This window comes from Festucalex cinctus, chromosome 1, assembly GCF_051991245.1.
Source record: "Festucalex cinctus isolate MCC-2025b chromosome 1, RoL_Fcin_1.0, whole genome shotgun sequence".
In the NCBI taxonomy this organism is placed as follows: domain Eukaryota; kingdom Metazoa; phylum Chordata; class Actinopteri; order Syngnathiformes; family Syngnathidae; genus Festucalex; species Festucalex cinctus.
In genome coordinates, this window is record NC_135411.1 from 66,260,965 (window position 1) to 66,278,630 (window position 17,666).

The 17,666-nt window shown below is 44.8% G+C and overlaps 1 protein-coding gene across 2 annotated transcripts in view; it reads left to right on the forward strand.

Annotated features, from left to right (window-relative positions):
• LOC144005600 (sentrin-specific protease 5-like) overlaps positions 1-17,666 on the forward strand; it is a 21,099-nt gene continuing 3,433 nt past the window's right edge. For both annotated transcript variants that reach the window (XR_013279623.1, XM_077503926.1), the window contains exons 1-8: positions 1-267; positions 710-762; positions 1,565-2,214; positions 3,308-3,413; positions 3,985-4,132; positions 4,225-4,272; positions 5,626-5,703; positions 17,460-17,597. Coding sequence is in view for 1 of the 2 variants with exons in the window: in XM_077503926.1 (XP_077360052.1) it covers positions 253-267; positions 710-762; positions 1,565-2,214; positions 3,308-3,413; positions 3,985-4,132; positions 4,225-4,272; positions 5,626-5,703; positions 17,460-17,597 (1,236 nt within the window). In the remaining variant the exon portion in view is untranslated. The remainder of the gene's footprint in view (positions 268-709; positions 763-1,564; positions 2,215-3,307; positions 3,414-3,984; positions 4,133-4,224; positions 4,273-5,625; positions 5,704-17,459; positions 17,598-17,666) is intronic.

A 17,666-nucleotide genomic window follows, 5' to 3' on the forward strand; every position in this document is an offset into this window, starting at 1 on the left:
TCTTATTAGACCATTCACAATTACGTCATCAGCACACGACACTCGGTGTCAGCGTGCTCCACGACGTCATCATTTGGAGTCGGACAGTCAGTTGTTTCATGGTTTTAGTTTTTTTTTTTTTTGTAGATGTGGTATAAAACAACAGCTCTGAGCTATACTCGTAATGGCAAGTTAGAGCGATATTGGTAGTTTTGAAGGAAGGAATATTAGCAAATGCCGTCACTTGGGAAACGTCACCTTTAATTACCACGGATGGACCTTTTAAAAGTAAGCCTACGGTACGTAATGCTTTCCAGCAATTGCTCACTCGACTTAGCTTAACGAGCTCTCGCAGACGTTTTGTTAGTCGAAGTTTAAAACGTCACTCTATAGTGACAGCTCTGTCAACCGTTTCAATTGTATTGATGCTATATACAGTATGTGGTTTGTAGCCACGTAATGATAAACATCAGTACATCATTGCAACCAAACCACCAATCCCATTTATTTTATTCTGCTTGAGTAATGGATTCTTTTTTTTCTTTTTCCTGTGGAGAAAAAACCTTTGCTAATAAAGCAAATTTGACATGACAGGCTATGGAGGGCAATTTTGGGGAAAAAAAGTAATGTTTTGAAGAAGATAGATAGATAGGTTGATTTTTTTTTTTACAAAGAAACATGAGTTTGTGTGGAGGGCAATATGATTGAATTACTGTATTATATTTTACAGAAGGTGTTCACAATCTGCACTGGTCAACTGGGCAATGTGTCAGAATCAATGAGGTGAGCACTATCAACTATTTTATTTCACCTGAGCAACAGAGCTCAAATGTCAACGCAAATTCACAGACAATTATGACCAAATTGTCAGGTTATATCATATGATCTTTCACAACAACAATTAAATTAGTGTGCACCAAGTGACATCCAACCCGCGACTATCAGTTATGATTTGTTCCCCTATGTTGTGGTTCATCATTTGTGGCTCCTCTCAATTGCAGATTTTCTAGTGCAATTTTTTAAATGGGTTTTTAGACAATACCTACATACAGCAATGCCTTTCCATGTGGGAAAGGAGAGCCACAATCGATGCACTTTTCATCCATTTTTTTGAGAACAGAAAACTACAAACAGTAAGCATACTCATGTAGGATTTGTTGTCGGCCACATCTCACATCCAGACACTCACATGCAGACATAACACACCAATAAGGGTTGAACCTATTAGTCGTGCGTTGACTTTACTAGGGCACAAAGCTACGACCAAATTGTTTTTCAGGGTGTGAGAGTGAGAATGTAATTTGGTGGCATTGGTACGAGAGTATTTTTATTTTAATGCTCCCACCAACACAAGCACTGTATTTGATGTTGTGGCCAATAGTCACCCTCTTCACGCGATCTGCAGATGTACACGCAGTTCCATTCATAAAACATTTCAAGATGCATTAATTCAGCAAGTTTTTAAATTAGCATGATTTTTTACCTATTGTGGAGTGGAATATATCCCGCCGTGTTAAACTGAGTCACTGTATTCAAAATTTTAAATAACTGTGCTCTCACATAACCCCCTCTCCAACTCTTCCAGATGTACTGGATACGGAAGCACCAATGTAAAGTACCTCAAGCAAACAAAGGAATCCATGTATTCAATCAAGGGAGTTTCAGATCTCTCCAGGCAGGCCAAGAGACGTTTGTATTGTAAATGGCAGATGTGGTTGTGGCGGAAATGGAGAGAGAAGTGCTTTTTTGGTTTTATTAGGAGCAGAAAATTGGTGCCAATCAGGGGGCCCAGATCGTGCCTCAACATCATGTCTCAGTCACCAAGAAGTAAAAGGAACTTTCACAGGCATACCTCACCAGTTCTAGAACATTCACAAATTAAAACATCCACTCTTCATTCAGATCAGGAATGTGCTAGTAAAGAAACACATTTTTCACAAACATTCAACTCTCCAGGGACCATCAGTGAATCCACAAACACGGCACCAGAAAGTGTTGTAGAGTATGAATTTGCGGATCCCTCAAAAGAAACACTCAGTGGGCTGAATTCTCGTGTTCAGAAACAAAGAAAGTGTGTTTGTGAAAAGAAGCTTCTTGTTGTCGATGACCACTCAGGACATTGCACCTCTGCCCTTCAAGAAGAAATTGTAAATGCAGATACCAAAATCTCCAGCAAGAACAAAATACTCCCTCAAACTGGAGTTGGACTCTCAGAACTGGCAGACCATATCCATGGTACGTATTTTATTTACTTATTTATTTATTTATTTATTTTTAATTTCAACTGTCCTATGACTTTTTAGCTTTCACAGTGGTGCCATGAGATCCTAGTGACTTAGGAGTTTTTCGAGATATGAGCTATTGCTTAGCCAATGTATTTATTTATTTTTTTGGTTTGACTTGCGAGCAAAAATTTGCGATTTGAGCGCTGTGCTGGGGCACGGCACGCGCACCTGCTCACATTAATTTTTTAACGCAGCTTATAATCAGAATTCATACATTCAATTTTTCATTTTGCATTTTGAAAGTTGAATTTATTAAATGTAAGGGTGAGAGTGGTGTGGGGCGTTCGTAATGGCTCAATAGAGGTGTAAATCCCTAACCTTGCTCTGCAAGATGAAATCTTGCGGTATTTGTGAGTTTATAAACTCCAGAGAATACATCTTGTACCGAGTCCGTTGATATCCACCGATCCAAACCACTGGTGGTTCGGACCAATCACAGAGCGGTATTGTGTTTGGGGCATGATAAGTAGCTGTGATGAAACCAGGAAGCGCCAACGCCGGGAGAAACAAACGACCAATCATGGACGAATGGGCGCTGCAATTAATTGTGTTCTTGCAGAATTACTCACCGTTTCCATGTTGAATATTGAACAGCGAGAGGTGATTCGTGCATTTTTAGTTGATAAAAATGTTCGTGTCTCCTCTCCACAAGAACCAAGAAATTTTCATCTGTGGCCGATATTGGTCAAAACAAACGCGCACAAGATGCCACATCGTCCAATCAGTTCAAAGTATTGTACAGAATGTCCCGCCTTTCCCGGGAGCAGTCCCAGATTGATATTGTGGAGAACTCCCTTGAGTGAATCACAATATCAATCTGGCTATTGCCAAAGGTTAGTACCCCCCCCCCCAAAAAAAAAACATAAATAAATAAATAATAAAAACATGAACAGTTAGGTGTGTGTGTTTAAAAGTGTAGACAATATCACCTATAGAGAATATCTTTGCATTTCGGGTTCACCCTGGAATCTCACCTGAAAGCCCAATATCCCTGAATATCGTTAATAAGAGAATTTAATTTCCTGTTTTTGTAATCTTTGTAGAATTTCTCAATGACTTCATCACGAAGTATGGAACTTTCATCCCACTGCAGCAAAGTGATGTGCTCAGACACCTGTCGAAGATGTTTAACACCAATTTCAATGACAGGTGAATCTCCAAAAGTTAAAATAAAAAAATAATAAAAAAAAAAAAAGGGCGGGGGCGGGGAGAAAAAGGACTTTGGATGGCTGGGTACATACATCCTGATAAACACGAGTGTTATGCAAACAAAAGAAAAAGTGTTCATTCTTCTGACCACACGAAATCCCAAATGTGATTCCATTTGCTGTCTTGTGAATTGTTTTATCAGATTTTCACATTTCTTTATCATTGTTCAACCATTTTTTTAAAACCATGTTTAAGATGACAATAATTTTAAGATAAGGGGAACATTCCATTTTAGTGTATCTACTCACTATGAATACTATGCCATGTCATGTTTTCCACTGTCTAATCAAATGTCCATATTAATTCCTATACACAAAGTAGTCCCTCAAGGTTCTGTCTTAGTGCCAATCACTTTGTCATTGTTCATGTGTTGGGTCAGTTTTTTAGTCAGGTTTTTGGGAGGTGGTCATATCGGTGTTATTCTGACACACAGGTCTGTGATTATGTTACACTGATGCCTACATTCACAGTGTTGTATGTAATTAACTCCATATTTAATTTACTTATGCAGGAGAAATTTCATCTCTGAGGTTGTCAAAGGCAGAATCTGTCTAGTGCTAAAGAAACCTATTCCCTCCTTCCGAGTGGTCTACAAGAAACACACCCTGACACTGGATGATTTGTCCACGTTGGCCCATCAGAATTGGCTCAATGACCAGGTTCATGTGCTCAACATCTCAAGTTGTATATTACTGAGCAGAGCAATACTTGGAACATGAACAGTCTTTTGTTTGTCTTTCTCCTGCTGTAGGTCATAAACATGTATGGCGAATTGATTATGGAAGCTGCCCAACACAAGGTAATCACTACTTAACAACTTCATCCATCCATCCATCTATCCATCATCTACCGCTTATCCGGGGTCGGGTCGTCGGGGCAGCAGCTTTAGAAGGGAAGCCCAGACTTCCCTCTCCCCAGCCACTTCAACCAGCTCCTCCGGCGGTATCCCAAGGCGTTCCCAGGCCAGCCGAGAGACATAGTCTCTCCAGTGTGTCCTGGGTCGTCCCCGCAGCCTTCTGCCGGTGGGACATGCCCGGAACACCTTTCCAGGGAGGCGCCCAGGAGGCATCCGAACCAGATGCCCGAGCCACCTCAACTGGCTCCTCTCAACACGGAGGAGCAGCGGCTCGACTCTGAGTCCCTCCCGGATGACCGAGCTTCTCACCCTATCTTTAAGAGAGAGCCTGGACACATTTCGGCCGCTTGTATCCGGGATCTTGTTCTTTCGGTCACGACCCGCAGCTCGTGACCATAGGTGAGGGTAGCAACGTAGATCGACTGGTAAATCGAGAGCTTCGCCTTTTGGCTCAGCTCCTTCTTCACCACAACGGACCAATAGAGAGTCCGCATCACTGCAGACGCTGCACCGATCCGCCTGTCGATCTCTCGCTCCGTCCTGCCCTCACTCGTGAACAAGACCCCAAGATATTTGAACTCCTCCACTTGGGGCAGGATCTCATCCCCGACCCGGAGAGGACACGCCACCCTTTTCCGACTGAGGACCATGGTCTCGGATTTGGAGGTGCTGATATTCATCCCAACCGCTTCACACTCGGCTGCGAACCACTCCAGTGAGAGTTGGAGATCACGGCTGGATGAAGCCAACAGCACCACATCATCTGCAAAAAGCAGAGATGCAATGCTGAAGCCACCAAACCGGAACCCCTCAACGCCTCGGCTGCGCCTAGAAATTCTGTCCATAAAAGTTATGAACAGAATCGGTGACAAAAGGCAACCTTGGCGGAGTCCAACCCTCACTGGAAACGAATCCGACTTACTGCCGGCAATGCGGACCAAACTCTGCTAACGGTTGTGATAGGGACCGAACAGCCCATTTCAGGGGGCTCGGTACCCCCGTACTCCCGAAAACACCTCCCACAGGACTCCCCGAGGGACACGGTCGAACGTCTTCTCCAAATCCACAAAACACATGTGGACTGGTTGAGCGAACTCCCACGCACCCTCGAGGATCCTGCAGAGGGTGTAGAGATGGTCCACTGTCCACTACTTAACAACTCATTCACTGTCATTGATGGCAGAGATGCAAAATATGTATTGAATTTGAAACTTGTGAGGATTTGTACCACATTAATTTTAAGAGGTGATAAAAAATGACTATTATTTTCTTCTATTTACTGTTTATCATTCTCAGGTCCATTTTCTCAACAGTTTCTTCCACCGACAGCTCATGACCAAGGGTTATAACGGTGTTAAGAGATGGACAAAGCAGGTACTTGTTCTTAATAAATCCCATGTATTACTGGGGTATAACGATGCCTTCCTGAGACTATTCATATTTGACTATATAGCATTATTTTAATTCTAAAGAGCTGGCTTACAGATGAATTGACTTTACCAAAATGCAGGGAAAGAGCAAAGACACTGCTTCACAACCCATAAAAATACCAATTACTACTTTCCCATTAGCTATCTTAATCATTTTTGATACATAGATCCAGTGGTACCTTGACTTAAAGTAACACTAAATGCTTTTTGAACCTTTAATTTATATTTTCATAATTTTGCTGATGAAATATTGACTTACATCTACATGAATGAAACCTTGTCATGGCCTGAGGGGCTCTGTCTCATTTTTACTGGCACTAATCAACTTTGAGGTGGATGGTGTGAACTCTGCCACACACACACACACACACACACACACACACACACACACACACACAACCATCCTTGTACATATATCTTTGTGAGGACATCCATTGACATAATGCATTTCCTAGAGCCTTACCCTAACCGCAACCATCAAAAATGATTGCCTAAACCTAACCCTTACCCTAACCCCAACCATAACCCAATTCAAACCTAAACTCTAAAACCAATTCTTGACCTTCAAAAAGAGGTCTTGCAAAGTGAGGACCGGCCAAAATGTCCTCACTTCACAAAAATGTCCTCATTCTGTTGGATAAAGACCAATTTTGGTCCTCACTATGTATTATGTACAAGAACACACACACACACACACACACACAAAAACTACAAACATGCAGACTGCTTTACGGCATTTTATGACGGATTCAGGAAGTTCAATTTAATTCAGAAACACAAAACAAAGCCGGGGGGAGAGTAAGTTCATCACCGTGGCAATTAATTATTGCCAATTTGCACCGGTGTCGGCCGTAAACTCTCCAAAACACAACAGCCATGCGCTTAGCGAAGTTTTTTTTTTTTTTTTTTTTTTTTTAAGTTATTGTTGTTTTCCGCCTCTCGTCCCAGGCACATATCCACATGCACAGCCGTGGTCTCCGAGCAGGAAGTCGATTTGCTCCGCCAGTTGCCTTCACGGAAACTATCTGGGCGGGGGGCGGGGAGAGAGAGAGAGAAAAAAAAACAAAAAACGCCATCGAACGGACCAATCAGAAGCGAGCTACGCCCCGCCATCTACGGCGTTCAAGGATTGCCGACGTGTGCACGGCAGCCGGCCACGAGCGACGCGGCACTTAAGGCCTCAGTATGCTTCTGCGAGAGGGTCGCGTGGAGGCGTCACGTAGGAGCTCCGCTCGTGCGTTTGCCTTCCGACTTGTGCGCAATACACATCTGTGTCTGCTGGAGTTTCACACCAAGTCCCGCTGTTGCTATGGCTGGGCCCCGCCATCTACGGCGTTCAAGGATTGGCGACGTGTGCACCGCAGCCGGCCACGAGCCAAAATATATCGGGATATGAGTTTTGGTCCATATCGCCCAGCCCTAGACTCAAGTGTTGACAGCCAAAAGTTAGCAAGGTAGGAGAACTTTACACACATAAAATGTGTCTACTCTGAACACACAAAATCTCTGGTCTGTACGTAAGAGAGAATACGAAGCGGTTAAAAAACAAAGACCATCTGGCCTGTCGAGGGTTGAGTCTTTTAGCTTGACGTAAGTATTCTAGGTTTCGGTGGTCGGTCCAGATCACGAAAGGAAGTTCGGCGCCTTCCAACCAGTGTCTTCACTCTTCAAGAGCCACTTTTACCGCGAGAAGCTCTCGATCTCCGACCGAGTAATTGCGTTCTGCCTTGGATAGTAGCCGTGAGAGGAATGCGCAGGGATGTGTTTTTCCGTCCTCCTGGCAGAGCTGGGACAATACTGCCCCAATCCCTATGCTCGAGGCGTCCACCTCGACCACGAACTGGCGTTTGGGGTCAGGAACTTTGAGGATTGGGGCGTTGGTGAATCGAAGTTTCAAGTCTTTGAATGCCTTTTCGGCTTCCGGGGTCCAAAAGAAGCAAACTTGTGGGGAGGTCAAGGCGTGTAGGGGAGCGGCAATGGTGCTGAAGTTTCTAATGAATCGACGGTAAAAATTGGCGAATCCGAGGAATTGCTGGACTTTTTTACGTGAATCCGGCGTGGGCCAATCTCGCACGGCGCTGACCTTGTCTGCCTCCATCTCTACTTTTCCCGGTGACAAAACGAATCCCAGGAAGGAGATGGTGTTGACGTGAAACAGGCTCTTTTCGGCTTTTACGTAAAGCTGATGATCAAGCAGGCGTTGCAAGACTCTGTTCACATGGTTTTGATGGCTTGCTTGGTCAGGAGAGTAAATCAGAATATCATCCAGGTAAACGTACACAAAGTGGTCAATAAAGTCCTTTAGTACTTCGTTAATCATTGCCTGGAAAACTGCTGGGGCGTTCGTGAGACCGAAAGGCATGACAAGGTACTCGTAGTGTCCTCGGGGAGTGTTGAAACCAGTCTTCCATTCATCCCCCTCGCGGATTCGGATGAGGTGATAGGCGTTTCGGAGATCGAGTTTCGTGAAGATTTTAGCTTGTTGTAGCTGGTCGAACACAGAGGACATCAAAGGCAGTGGGTACCGGTTCTTAATCGTGATGTCATTCAAGGTGCTGTAGTCAATGCATGGGCGTAGGGATCCATCCTTCTTGCTCACAAAAAAGAAGCCTGCTCCCGCAGGCGAGGAAGACGGTCGGATGAGGCCGGCTTTCAAGGAGTCGTCAATGTAAGTGTTCATGGCCTGACGTTCGGGTCCTGAGACCAAGTACAGTCTCCCCTTGGGGATGGTTGATCCGGGGATCAGGTCAATCGGGCAGTCATACGGTCGGTGTGGAGGAAGAGTCATGGCCTTGGTTTTGCTGAATACCTCCCGCAGGTGGTGGTAGCAGGATGGAACAGTGTGCAGGTTCGGATATTCCTCTTGAGCAGGCGAGGCGAGAGACACCTGGTGAACCTGGCCTGTGGTGTTCCGGGGTGCGGGTTGTTCCAATCTGTGAGTCATGCAGTCCTTTCCCCACTCCAGAATGACTCCAGAGTTCCAGTCGATTCTGGGATTATGTAGACGCAGCCAAGGGTGGCCCAGAACCAAAGTGGGGGAAGCAGCATGGAAAACATGGAAGCGAAGGGTCTCGAGGTGCTGTCCGATGTGCACTTCCAGAGGTTCAGTGATGTGGGTGATTTTGAAAAGTTCCTTGCCGTTCAGCGCTCGAGCCTGGATGGTTGAAAGAAGTGGTTCGGTGGAGACTCGTAGTTGCCTCACGAGCTCCCAGTCCATGAGGCTCTTGTCGGAGCCGGAGTCGATGAGGGCTGACAGATCTGTAGTGACATGGTGATGGGTTATCTGAATCTGCGTGAGCCTGTGGTTCTTGGCGGGTCGGGGTGGCGAGGAACTCACAGGTGAGCCGCCCTTCGTGGCGCAAGTTCCCACCAGGTGGCCAAGGCCCCTGCAATAGAAGCATCGGCCTTCTCGGCGGTGGCGCTGTCGCTCCTCGGGAGTAAGCCGAGCCCGTCCCAGTTGCAAGGGTTCCTCTCTGGCGAGACCCACCTCTCCTGGTTCCGGTCGGGGAGGAAGGATGGGTTGTGGCCTCCCTGCCTCCGGTGGCCGTGACCATGGGGTGGATTCCTCCCTCCTTCGGAGTCCGCCGATCTTCGCCAGTTCCTGGCGACGATGATCGGTGCGGATTGCGAGTGATATCAATGCGTCCAAGTCTGTGGGGAGTTCTACGGGGATCAGGAGTTCTTGAATGGCAGGTGAGAGTCCTTTCAAGAAATGATCGTGTAGTGCAATGGCGTTCCAGCCACTGTTTGTGGCCAACGTTCGAAAGCGAACTGCGTAATCGCTGACAGGTTCCTTGCCTTGTTGAAGTCGGCTCAATGCTCGTGCCTTCTCTCGATCGTTGTTCTCTGGGTCAAAGACTTGGCGCAAAGCGACTTGAAATTCCTGTACGCTTTGACAGACCGAGGAACCCCTGGCCCATTCCGCGGTCGCCCAGGTTTTGGCCCGTCCCGTCAGGTGCGACACCATGAAGGCCACTCGGGACCGGGCTGTGGGAAATGCCTGTGGTAAATGTTCAAAATGTATGTCACACTCCGTGAGGAAAGTCTGACAGCGCCAGGGTTCACCGGAGTATCGTTCTGGAGAGGCCAGTCTTAATCCTACCCCGGTGAATGGCGTGGTCGGGACGGGGAACTCAGGATCAGGAAGTTGTCCGGTGGGAGCTGGCGCTCGACGCCGTGAGAGGCTCACCAGCTTGTGGACCTGGCTGGACAATTCCCCAATCTGTGACAACATGGCTTGCTGGATCCGGTCCTGGTTGTCAAGCCTCCTGGCTCTGCAGTGCAGCCTCGACCTTGCCTGCTGGGTCCATGCTGGCCGAAGTGTACTGACAAGACGAGGTAAGGTAGGACTCAAACGCAGGAGTAAGGTGGGCCACCAAGGCAACAGGTTTATTACCGGCCAACAGCTGTCTCCTCTCAAACTGAGAGGAGAACGGGGAATCAAAAAAAGTGGAGAACAAAAAGCGCTCCACTAGGGAGGAAAAAACAGGCAAAAGGTACTGGGGACAACAGAAAGCGCTCCGCTAGGGAGGAAAAAGGGCACAAGGCAAAAGGGGTAACTAAAGGCGCTCCACTGGGGAGGAAAAGGCACAAAAACAAGGCAAAAATACAAGGCAACGTGAACGAGGTCATGAGGACTGTGGGACGCTTCCATGCACTGACTGTGACACTTCGGCACTGAGGGTAGAATGCAGCTGGCTTTTATTGAGAGTCTTGATTGGTGGCAGGTGTTTGTAATCATGGGCGGGGACCGGTAATAATGGAGCGGCAGGAAGGGTAAGTGACCTGGGGTGAGAGGAGAGTTAGGATTTTCAAAGCAAGACAGGAAACATGGATAACAAAATAAAAGCATGGGCCGTCACGCCGGTGGCGGCGTGACAACTTCTTCCTTTCTCATAGCCTTCAGGCTGTGCCATGTATATTTCTCAATCGATGGGCACATGCAGATAAGCTGTTTTAACATCCATTTGATGAAGAATCAAATCATCTTGAGCGGCTTTCTGCATCACCACGCGTACACTGGTCAGATTTGCTGTAGGTGAGAATGTTTCACCATAATCTATTCCTGCTTTTTGGCTATATCCTTTAGCTACAAATCTGGCTTTGTACTTGTTATGCCCATTACTGTCCTTACTGATGGAATAAACCCACTTTCCTCCCACTACCTCTTTGTCTTCTGGCAATTTGGTCAAAGTGAAAGTGTGGCTTTCCTCTAAGGCAGGGGTGGCAAACTGCGGTCCTCGAGGGCCGGTGTCCTGCAGGTTTTGCAGATTTCCCTACTCGAAGTGCAGCTGATTCCAATTAACAGGCTCGTTATCAGGTTTCTGCAGAGCTTGCTGATGAGCTGATCATGAATCAGCTGTGTTGAAGAAGGGAAATATCCAAAACCAGCAGGACTGCGGCCCTCGAGGACCGGATCTCGCCACCCCTGCTCTAAGGATTTTATTTCCTCATCCATTGCTCGTTTCCATTTTTCTGACACAGTTGATGCCATGGCCTCTTTAAATGTCTGAGGTATATAACACACTGCCCGATAGCAATAATCTATGCTAGTGAGCGTACTGTCATCCTCCTCACTTTCATCTTGGGTATAGTCTTGTAGATACCCCGGGGGTTTGCGTTCCCGAGTCGGATATCTCCCACTGCATGAGACATGTGGTGTCACCTTGGGGTGCTTCTCACCATCATCCTCCAGTGGTTTTGGACCATCAGTTTGTCTGTCTGTGCTCACATTCGGTTGTGTTGTTTTGTTGTTGCATCGGGTGTCATTATTAGATGTTGAGTCTGTGTTTCGCTCTCACATGTTGTCTTGGTGACAAACTTTACCAATCTGTGCTTTTGTACTTTGCCTTTGTTGGGATAGTAAACTAGAAAAGCTGGACTCTCTTTGTCATGTCCTACAAAGTGCCCCTTTTCACACCTTGAATCCAGTTTAACCCTGTCTTGTTGGTATGCGTAGCATATTGACTCGAATTTGTGCATCCTGGTTAGATTACATTCTTTTTCTGTCAATGCTGTGTATGGGGTGGTGCCCGTTCGCTTATTGAAACACCGATTTCTTGTATATGCTGCCTCCAGTACAGCATAGTGCCACAGGCTCTTGGGTAAGTTACTGTCGATGAGCTTACATCTGGCCATCTCAAAAAGAGTACGCCATTCTCTCTCGGCTACCCCATTCTGATGTGGGGAGTAAGGGGAAGAGGTTTCATGTTTGATCTTGTTCAAATTTAGTAGAGCTTTAAACTCTTTGTTGGTGAACTCGGTTCCGTTGTCAGACCTTTTTCATTTCACAGTGCCATAAGGTGCTACATCAGCTAAGAATTTTTCTGTAGCTTGAAGTGTATCACTCTTTGCTTTCAAAAACTAAACACCGCACCTGTATATACATCTGTGAAATATTGCATATACTTAAAACCCTCAATTGACTCATTGTTTACTAGACCAGCTAAATCTGTGTTCACCGATTCAAGTGGTGTCTTCACCTTGTCAGTTGGATTTCTGTTTCTTGTTTGTGTGAATTTTCCCTTGATGCATACATCACATTCTTTTTCCGGCCTGTGTTTAGCACCTTTGATGTGCATGCCTACTAGAGATCGACCGATATGCTTTTTTCAGGGCCGATACCGATTCCGATTATCGGTAGTCAAGGAGGCAGATAACCGATATTTGAAGCCGATATTCATTTGCAGTAAAAGTTAAAATGTTGGCACCAAATTTTTGAATAATGCAAACCCTAACCGTTCTTTACAATGGATTCTCACACTACACTTTTCATTTTACATCCTTCTATCTGCAATAAGACGTTGGTGGCGGGGGGAGTTAAATGTGGGGGCCAATGTGACATTACCTTTTATAGCATTTGGGATACTTGTAGTTTTATTCTATAAATGTTATATTTTTATATTTTGAAGTAATAGGAGGAACCCTGTCATTCAAAATGTGCATCAGCTGTGGCATTACTTATTACTACAGCAAAAATAAATAAAAAAATTCCATGAGAAAAACTATTCATCCCTGAACACCATACAGTTCTTGTAGACCTTGTTATGATTATTGTTATTGTTACCATATAGACAGTTTTGATAAGCTGAGGATCTTAAATCGAGAACAGCAATATCATGCTACTCCTCTCTACAAGAGAACTGTCAAAAGACACTTCATCATGTAGTTTACTGCCACTTAGGATGCCCCAATCAACGCAGAAAAAGGGTTGAGTAAAATAACTTGGTTATAATAATAGTAAGAATAACTTGGTTAAACAGACATTGTTGCGGTGGACCGCTGCCAGTTTCTGCTGTTTAATGTGTTTTACACTTATAGACACGTGTGTGTATATGGGCACACTATTCTCTCACTACTGTATTGTACTGTATCACTTAATGGCACAGATTTACTTGTCTAAATAATAACTGGGCTGCAACATTGCTAATTCACATTAACAAGCACTATCTTAGCTGTCCACATGAATAGTTACTAACACACGAGAAAGTTATACAACACACCAAACATGAGCTCATTATTCAAAGTATGATGCACGTAACGAAATTACATCACTGAACATTAATTGCAGCCGTGTACGGCCGTAGATGTTACATATTAGTGGCATCCATTGAGAGGATAATGTCCCAAATGACGGCAGACATGACGTGAAAAGAGAGACAAAACGAGCAAATAAGCACACTATACTTTAGTGCACTTCTCTACTAATGCCAAACATACGGAAGAGGACACGTTCGTGTAGTTAAACGGTGTTTGAGACACTTAATTTGTTACGGAGCGGACTTTAACGAGGTGCACAACGAGCTGTCAATCAAATCGACGTCGAAGCTTAAGGCACACAATGGCAAACCAGTGCGACAAATAAACACAATATAAAGTAACTAAACGCTATTTAGTGTCATTGTGGCATCTCACTGCATAATAACCGCTATGCAACAAGTAATGGACGTGACCCAGAATGCAATGTGTGCGTCACGAGAGGTAAATATAATGACGTTACTCTACTCTTAACATGGAACTAGACAATATAATAATGACAACTGTTAATATTTGGAACCTTTCTAACAAACATTATTTACTTAATTAAGTGAAAATGTGTGTGATTCCCTCCCCGAGTAGTTCAAGTAGCGAATTAGCTACTGGGTGTTAGCCTACATGCTAAGCTGAACACACCACTGTTAGCTAGCGGGGATTCAATGCAAGGCAATGCAGCTCCATTCATATAGTGCATTTAATACACAACATAATTCAATGTGTTTAGCTTATCATGGTGAAACGATCGGCGGAGTCTCTTCTCTTTTAACTTACCTTCGAAGCATGTGTCTGTCGCGTTGTGTACGTGGGTGCGTGTGTGACCGGCTACTGTGATACAGGCATACACTACTGATTGGTTCTGGCTCTTGCACGGCTAACCAATCAAATGCTGCTATGGGCGTTACATTGCTGGAGTTGGACTCCATAACAGACAGAGACGCTCTGGGCTGCATTCGAAGCGAAAAGACGGAGTTTTAAATGGATCGCTCATATCGGCCGTCAGATTAATAAAACAGACCGATACCGATATGTACCAATATGTCAAATATCGGCCCCGATTATCGGCCCGACCGATTATCGGTCGATCTCTAATGCCTACTCTTACATTCTGCAATTTCAGTATATCCTCGTAATTGCAATGCTCCATTATTTCATGCTACGTCTCAATATCATGGCTGACATTACACACATCATGTTCATCCCATTCTGTTTGCAAATAGTACATCCTGTTGTGCACATTAATGTAAAAAATTCTACCATCAGGTGCTACAAGAACATTATTGCCTACCTGAAAGAACATTTTGGCTCCATTACTAGTAGCAGATCTTACCGAGAATAGTTCTTGTAGAAAGGAAGGAATGTATAAAGCATTCTTTAAAGTCACTGTAGACCTCTGCCCTCCATTGTCTATTAGACGTACCTGTGCATCTCCTTTGCCATGTGCCAGTCCAAAAACGCGTTTACCGTCCGCCAACTCCATGCTGTGCTTTTCTGGCGTGAAGTCGCTGACGAAGCTCTTGAACCGCCTTCTGTCATTGATGATGTGGGACGATGCACCGGTGTCCACAATCATTCCCTTTTGCTGGGTCTGCTGCGCTGTCCGGCTGAAATCCTCCGTCTCCTTCCTGAAGGAGTAGTCGTCGTCTCCGGTTGCTCTCCGCACGTCGCCTTGTTGCCTTTCCTGACTGCTGCCGCCATCCTTACCGCCATCTTGAATACACACGCAGCGAGCGTTCTGCCCACGTTTCTTCCTACACGCTTTGTCTGCGTGCCCGTGTGTTTGCAGTAACTACACCAAACAGTCTTTGAGCATTCATCTTTACGGTGGCCCTTTTCACCGCATCGCCAACATGCCAGCTACGTCGGGGTACCAGTCTTCTTCTTTTGTGCCGCCCGGGCCTTCAGCACCCTCTCTCCCGCCTCTTCCGTGACCGAGTTTGTGTCCTCCGCGGCCTCGTAGTTTGGCAACTTAGCCTTGAATTCCCCTAGCGACATGTCTGCCGAGCTGTGTGTCACCATCAGTGTGAATGGCTTGTATTTTTCTGAAAGCCCCCTCATAATCATTGCCATCATCAGCCCCTCACTAGGTGCTTCACCAGCACTTCTGAGTGCCGTTATAATCTGCTCCGCTCTGATGACATATTCTGTTACAGTCTCTGTGTCTGCTTTCTTCAACGATGTCATCGTTATGTACAGGGAAACAATGCGGGCCCTACCTTTGCAGATTATAGTGTTCTCTCAGCACTTTCAGACTCTCTCGTCCTTTGTTTTTAGTGTCTCTGAAGATGAGTCCCAAACTCGTGTTGTCGAGGAGTGGCGCCAATGCACAATATGCGTCCGCATTCAGCTTGTCATCCAGCGCCCTCTCCTCCGCCGACAGTGGCTCAGTGGGCTCCGTCAAAATAGTCTCTGTCAAACCAACCATGCATACAACACAACATCCTTTCTTCTCAGAGTTCATACTCCTCTGCTCTCCAGTCGAATGTCGGCCACTTCGTCTTGCTCATGGTCGTCATTGTCCGTGTGTTCGTAGCTCTGGTTTACTGCCCCTTAGCTTAGCTTTAGCTCCCCTGGTGCTCACTCGCTCCCACCGCTAAACTAGCTATACTTTGCAGCTAACTCGCTACCGTTGCGAACGCTCACTCCGTCTCACATTCAGAATATTCTTGTAACCTGGGCCCATAACCTAATAAAATTCAGCGTTACTTAGTAATGGAAGCTTACACACTTTTGCCTCCTGCAGCAGAAGAATGATTCATAAAGACGAGTGGCAGCTTCGTTGTCTCTCCAACAAGGACGTTCTTTATTCAGTCAGCACGCAACACACGTCCGCTCACCATCAAACAAGTACAACAACGGGGGGTGGGGGAGAAGAAGAGAGAACATTCGAGAACGTCTGTGACATCATCTAGCGGCGACAACACGTCCCGCAACAAATTAACTTGACAGTTACAAGCGATCATACAATACACTTAACACATACGGTAATCATCCATATATTGGCAGTTCACTATTCACAAATGAACCAATTTTCCCTTGTGATACTTATGCCCAGCTATTTACTGCTAAATCCACAAATTTGTGGAGGTTTTTTTTTCTAAAATGCCCAAAGATGGTCCCAACACCCTGTATAAATAGGAAAGTATTAAATATTTGCATCATGGTAGTATGTTGAAGTAATACATCCCAACCAAAGACTTATATGCTTGTATGTCTGGGAGGAAATGAGTTTACCCTGGATTATGAGTGGAAGTATATAAGTAGAGGTGGCTATTTGACGCATCTATTTATATCCAATGTATTTTTACTAAATCAATTCGTCTGTAAGCTATTTACTTTATATTTAATATTTATATTTCATAATGATATATGATTAGTTTAAAATCATATTTCAGTGTGTTGGGATCATAGTTTGTGCTATACTTACAGTTCAAACTATAAATTTAGGCAATTATAAATGATCATTTTAAGAGCAGTGTATTAACTCATTCACTCGCAGCCATTTTGACTGGAGCAACCCCCTTCGTTATTACTCTTTTACTGGATTTTGACTGATTCTACAAGGCCCACAGAATATTGGGTTCTATTGCTATAAAAAACATGGAACCTACCAAAAGAAAGATTAGCGTCTTGTCTTGCCTCTGGTCTTGCCAGGGAAAAAAAGTGTATTTGTATCCATTTCTGTTTTGCAGCAGTTAACATTAGAATATAGCTAAGTTTCATCATTATTCACATTCCTGGTGAAAACACTGGGGAAAAGAGCTTGTTGCAACATGGCACTGGTTGAACTCTTATTCTCTGCTGCCACCTGCTGGTCGTATTGTGTAATAACTACCATTGCTTTAAGCAACCTCTTCAGGTCAGAGGCTGCATCAAAGCCTTCTGTATGCTCTATCATAAAAAAACACACACACACAAAACATGTAAATATGTTTTTGAGACCCTGGCAATATTTAAAATAGAATATTTTTTAGATGTTTTTGGGGGCAAATGAGTTAATTACTCATGTTTCTTCACTGTTCATGGCCAGATGCATATAACAAAGTGGGGTTTACTGTAAAATAGCGTTAAATATTAAAAAATGAAAAAACAGATGAGGTTGACCTCCAAAACTGGCAGTGGGAGCATCTACAAGTGTTTCTTGAATGTCTTCCTGCAAATCTGCAGGTTGATTTGTTCTCCAAGAGTCTCTTGTTGGTGCCCATCCATCTGAAGGTTCACTGGTGTCTGGTAACCGCAGATGTTGTGCGAAAAAAGATCTGTCTGTTTGACTCTCAAGGGAATGCGCCACACAAAGTTGCACAGGTAAATTCCATTTTTTTTGTTGCCAGTGCTTGAACTGGTATCATGTGTGGGTGTTACTGTGCGCATTTT